This window comes from Myotis davidii, unplaced genomic scaffold, assembly GCF_000327345.1.
Source record: "Myotis davidii unplaced genomic scaffold, ASM32734v1 scaffold73, whole genome shotgun sequence".
Lineage (NCBI taxonomy): Eukaryota > Metazoa > Chordata > Mammalia > Chiroptera > Vespertilionidae > Myotis > Myotis davidii.
This window is the reverse complement of record NW_006286675.1, coordinates 4,844,695-4,850,623: the sequence shown is the minus strand read 5'-3', so window position 1 is coordinate 4,850,623 and position 5,929 is coordinate 4,844,695. Positions and strand designations below refer to the sequence as shown.

At 37.4% G+C, this 5,929-nt stretch overlaps 1 protein-coding gene across 2 annotated transcripts in view; it reads right to left on the bottom strand.

The window, feature by feature from the left end:
* Nucleotides 1-468: 468 nt before the first annotated feature.
* The window catches only part of PPARG (peroxisome proliferator activated receptor gamma), a 96,962-nt gene continuing 91,501 nt past the window's right edge, over nucleotides 469-5,929 (bottom strand). For both annotated transcript variants that reach the window (XM_006758284.2, XM_006758283.2), the window contains exon 6: nucleotides 469-2,008. In XM_006758284.2, the coding sequence (XP_006758347.1) occupies nucleotides 1,541-2,008 (468 nt within the window). In that variant the 3' untranslated portion in view covers nucleotides 469-1,540. The remainder of the gene's footprint in view (nucleotides 2,009-5,929) is intronic.

Below are 5,929 nucleotides of genomic sequence, written 5' to 3'. Positions count from 1 at the left end.
TATCATTTTTGTTTGCTGAACTAATCAGTTTCAGGAGGATCAAGGGTTAATTTGTTTAAGAAGTAGTCAAGATACTAAAACATGTTGGATAGCATATTTTTGTTACATTAAACATAACACCAAAAAATCATTTTTAAAGGAGTTACAACTTGACACTGGACTTAAGGCTCCAGAATTAACCTATGCCATATTGTTATCATATGTACCCTAGTCATACACAGGGCAGTATCAGTATAGATTCTGGAGCCAGACTGCCCGTGTTTATAATCCTGGCTCCATCTTTTACTAGCTGGGTAACTTTGGATGAAAGATTGAACCTTTTAGTGTTTTGGTTTCCTTGTTTGCAAAATGGAACTTACTTCATTGGGTTGTGAGAACGAAATGAATGTGAACGCAGTGCTCAGAACACAGTAAGTACTTAAACGTTTGCAATTATTATTATTATTACTAATACACTACACACCTGATTTCAGAAGCATTCAACTCTCAAGTAATTGGACAACAAAGGACAATAGAATGGATAATGCTCTTTATAATATCCTGTACAGTTACACACAGCTTATCTATATCTATATCTATATCTATATCTATGTCTATATCTATCTATATCTAAATCTATACCTATATCACCCTTCCACCATGCCACCCCAGTTTTCAGAGGATATTCTGTAAGGACACATAAAAAGCTCATCTGAACTCCATTTCAGTAATGAAAACTCGTCATTAAAAACAACTTTTATAGAGCAAGATGACAGTAAAACTTTCTTCTATTCAAGTTGGAAACATGTGAGAGGCCAATAAAAGTAGCATTTAGTATAAAACTTGGCTTTTGGAGTTGGTCAGTTAGATCATGTACTTGCAAGGCCAAAAATACAATGAATTGCTAAATAACTCAATTCATTTCTCTGCTCTGTGTTCTTTGGTTCAGATTGCATTCTTAACCACAGCCAACCCCCTCACAAAGGTATTTTAAGGGAAGCAATCAAAGGAATCTACATGAGAGAGTAGGTAGAGGTCAGTAGATAGTATATATGCTTGATTCCTGATATTGGAAAAGCAATTCAAAGAAATATCTTACTGATGGTGGAGCAGGAGCATCATTTGACCAAAAACACTTAATGGCACTTCCTCTATGCCAAGTGAGCATCATCTCAAGCAGTTATACATGTCATTACTTAAGTGACATAAATATTAGATTGGCCTTCTGGAAAGGAAAGGAAAAAAAGAAAACAAGGAGAAAGGAAAAGGAGAAGAGGGCATTTGTCTTCCATGCTTGAATTTGATTAGGAAAAAATTATATGAGGATTAAAAGAAAAGAGCCTGGGTTAGCCTAAGCCTTCAAACAGCAAATCTATGATATCCTTTCTTGGTATTTTACATGTGTGGTGACACTTTCATGGCATTATGCCATTGGCATTTTCTGTATGAAAAGTGCAGTGAGTACAGAGAGAAAAGGAACATTCACTAGCACTAGGAAAGTAAAAGTAAAAAAAAAAAAAATTCAGCCATTCCACCACCATCCCACCCACTTTATGGAAGATCAAAGATGAATCTTACCTCCACTGAGAATAATGACGGCTATAAATATTGCCAAATCGCTGTCATCTAATTCCAGTGCATTGAACTTCACAGCAAACTCAAACTTGGGCTCCATAAAGTCACCAAAGGGCTTTCTCAAGCTCTTTAGAAACTCCCTTGTCATGAATCCTTGGCCCTCCGATATGAGAACCCCATCTTTATTCATCAAGGAAGCCAGCATTGTGTAAATGATCTCGTGGACGCCATATTTTAGGAGAGTTACTTGGTCATTCAAGTCAAGGTTTACAAAACCAGGAATACTTTTGGCATATTCTGTGATCTCTTGCACAGCTTCCACGGAGCGGAACTGACAGCCCTGAAATATGCGGATGGCCACCTCTTTGCTCTGCTCCTGCAAGGGGGTGATGTGTTTGAACTTAATTTTATCTTCTCCCATCATCAAGGAATTCATGTCATAGATAACAAATGGCTGCAAATAAAAGAGAGAAAAAGTGGTTTAGTTGGAAACTTCTAATTCACAGTGAACAGCATCCCAGTTTCTTCATACACACTTGCTTCAAAAACTGAAATCTTTAAAGTCAACAACACTTAATAATGACAAAGTACTGTTATCTCCTGATTATTCCTCCTAATTGTCTTCTAGGACCAAAGCTATTTAATCAATTTTGTTCTTCTGTTCCTTCAACTTATCCTACAAACCTTTACATGACTAGCTAATAGTTCTAATTTCTGTTGTTTGAGGAGTGTTTGTTATTAATTTTAAAAATGATAAAATCCAATGTTTATCTTGGCTTTCAATGAAATATGTATTTTATCCTTTTTTTCAATCCTTTCGGCAGCCCAGCCGGTGTGGCTCAGTGGTTGAGTGTTGAGCTACAAGCCAGGAGGTCAGTTCGATTCCCGGTCAGGGCACATGTCTGGGTTGCAGGCTTGATCCCAGTGGGTGGCAGGTGGGGGTAGGGGTAGGGAGCAGGAGGCAGCCAAACAACTATTCTCTTTCATCATTGATGTTTCTGTCTTTCTCTCCCTCTCCCTTCCTTTCTGAAATCAATACAAATATTTTTTAAAAAATCATTTCAGCAACCTTGAACATAAATATTGCAGTTTTAGATGAAATCTGAGATCTCAGTATGCATGTAAAATATCCTTACTCCCCCCCCAAAAAAAATCAATCTGAAGCAGATTAGAAATATGGAGCCAAGAAAATGTCTATTTCTTTTCTTAATGCTCTGGAAGCAATCTGTTTCAGTAAGAGCAGATGTATAAGGCCTGTGGGTAAGTGTTGCAAAAAGTGGCAAAATAAAAAGAGTTCTGAACTTTTTTTCGAAATATCTGTATCAAATAATCAATAAAACAGGTTTGCAATAGGCTGCTTTAAAAAGCAGGGTGGGTTAGTGATGAAATGATCTCTTTCATTCTCTTGCATAGAACTAACCAAAGGTTTGTGGCCATTATGAAAACTCTCAAGGCTACTCAGGTTGAGAAGGGGCAGCACTTTATATACATACATATACTGAACTCTATAAGGGCTTAAACCCCCAAGCTTCAAATTGGTGTACACAAGCAAGCACTGGAAGAAGAGTTGAGGATACTTGGGTTCTAACTTTTGTTCTGTGCTTAACTATGTGACTTTAGGAAAGTAATTTATCTTTCTTAGGCCTCAAATTTCTCAGTTGAGGGGAGTGCATTTCTCAGAAGCAGTGTGTGTGTGTGTGTGTGTGTGTGTGTGTGTGTGTATGCGCGCGGTGAGTGGATATGTGTGAATTGTGCATGCATACATGCCTGTACACTGGTGTGCTAAAAATAAAGTTTCTTTTTAGCAGAGATGCTGAGAATTCTCTCCTGACTGGCCAGAGGAAATGGTGCAATGAGTGACAGCTGTAGCCAGCTTCAAGACCCGCTGGTTTGAAGGTTCTAACTATTAGTCTCCACCAGTCTATGATTTTCACCAAACTATTAAGTCTGTTCTACACTGAAGAAAATAACGCTAACACTAAGGGCTCTTAGATGCTGAGTAAATTTCCAAACTTGCATTTTCTTTCAGCACCATTCACTGGAGTTATTCCAGAAATTCTTTTTTATTTTTTGAAACAAAAAAAATGCACTTGTATTGTTTAGCAACTGAAAAGGAGGACAGATCTGAGGACCCAAGAGTAAGTTTGCCTGATGGCTCTAACTAATTCTTCAAGTAAATCAGGAGCCAACAGTGCTTACTATGTTTTGGGGTATTTTGTGCTCCCACCCCTCACTTCAGGATTGGCATTATTAATGGGAGAGAAAAAAAAAGGGTGGAGAGGATAGTTAAGTCACATCAGTTAAAATCTGCAGAGTTTCCCCAGAATGTCAGATTCTAATCATGAGAAAAACTTGCTTTTATAGAACTTAGAGAAAATGTGGTTTCGAGACTCCAGGAGTTTTGCAGCTTATTAAAGTTTATGTTGATGAAATACTAGCTTTCTTTTGCCATGAGAATCTCATGGTATGGATACCTGAAAAGTCTACCCGCACATGCATGAGTACAAATTACATGACTATAAAATCATCACCTCTTCGCATATGGAAGGTCTGTACCCAGAACTACCCATTTCCACTTTTGGATGAGCTTCTGCTCCACAGTTTGGCTTCTTGGCACAGAATATATGCCTAAAATTCTTCTACCTCCATGTAAGCAATTTATCTGGAACTATGCCCTGATAAATCACCCTGTGACTCTTCCCCTTCACTTCCCCTGTCCCCTCATATAAAGCCCCAGGTTCCTGTTTTTGAAACTCTGTGATAGTTGAGCATAGGGCACAAAATCCTGCTAATTTTCTCTCCCAATTTAACAACAATGTGACTTTAACCCCTTGGCAATCGATGTTGGTCAGGATTTCCTGGCAGTAAACACTCAAGGACAGAGAAAGGAATCAGCAGCCCCCACCATTATGCCAAACCATTCCCTTTTTTTTTTTTTTTTAAATCCCTTCAGCATTTTGAAAAAAGTGATGAACTGGCAGAAAATTCTAGGTATTGACATGCAAATGAATACCAGGTGGATTTTTTTGTTTTTCCCCAGTCATATCTGATTATGCTGTTTTCATTGTATTTTTAAAGTCTGCATCTTAGATTCTTTCAGCCTTCATAATAGATCTGTCAAACTGTAAGTGAACATTAGACACGATCTGCCTTTCTTTGCCACCAAATCAATTCTTAGGTGGCAAACAATTAACTTGCACATTTCACAAAGGGACCTCCTTATCCTTTAAGCTAACCTCTTAAAGCTGCAGGTGAAATTAGGTCTGTGGAATTTCTCTTGAATCACTAATTTAATATTACACCTCTGGTAAAATATTACATGTTTTTGTATATTTTGTAAAGGGAAGCCTTATATGTTCTATTAGTTTGTACAGCATCATCTGAGGAACTTGCCATTATAAGAGGAACCATATCATCTTTGAATTTGGTCTTAATGATTTTACACTTCTAGTTTAGGGCTAACAATGTACTTATCAGCCATTCTATCAAGTGGCTACAGAAGCATCTCTGCTCAACAGGAAAGAACACTTAATTACATCTAGGATATTATCAGGGATAGATCAGGTTTTGTGAGGCCTAAAATGTACACAGTTGTTGGGTACATTTACAACAATTCCTGGTTCAATAAGACAAATTATAAGAATAAAATTGGTCTTCCCAGTGTATTCAAAGGGGCTCTGTGCAAGCTTCATTAGCTTCCTGGTGAATCTACCTCTGGCCACTTGTACTCCTTCTATACTGGACAGACCAGAAAAAGGTGAGAATGAAATGAAGAAAATTGTACTTGAACACATGCTTTTCCAGAGAAAAACGGTTTCTGCAAGGAGAAATTACAGAAAAGTTTTCTTTGAAATGAGACATCAAATCTACTTTATTTTTGTAAATCTGATTTTCAAAAATGGCTGCACATATCAAAGCCAGGATGGGATGAAGGCTACTCTTTTATATAGATCATTAAATTTAGTTATAGATCTATTGCATGCCTACTATGTGAAACACATAGGTCCTGGAGAAAGTTGGCTAATAATTGAGGAATAGGACAATAGTGTTTCTTAGTTGTCCAATAACATTTGCCTTTTAATATATGAATTATGAAAGGGATTATACATTTATGGCAGTAATGGTCTAAATTTCCAGCTCCTTTAATGGTCTAAATTTCCAGCTTCTTGAATAATAAAATATCAAGCTAAAGGAGGTAAACAAAAACGTCAACTAATAAAGCAGAGAGTATTCCAGTGATTTCTCCCTTTTGGGAGATTGACATTAGTGTAGTAGACAACCCTACCCTCTCACAAACAATCACTTTGGTAACCACGTAAGAGTTAAGGAAAATTGTGTGCCTCCTCTGGTGGGGTTCTCCTGATATTCTTGGTTG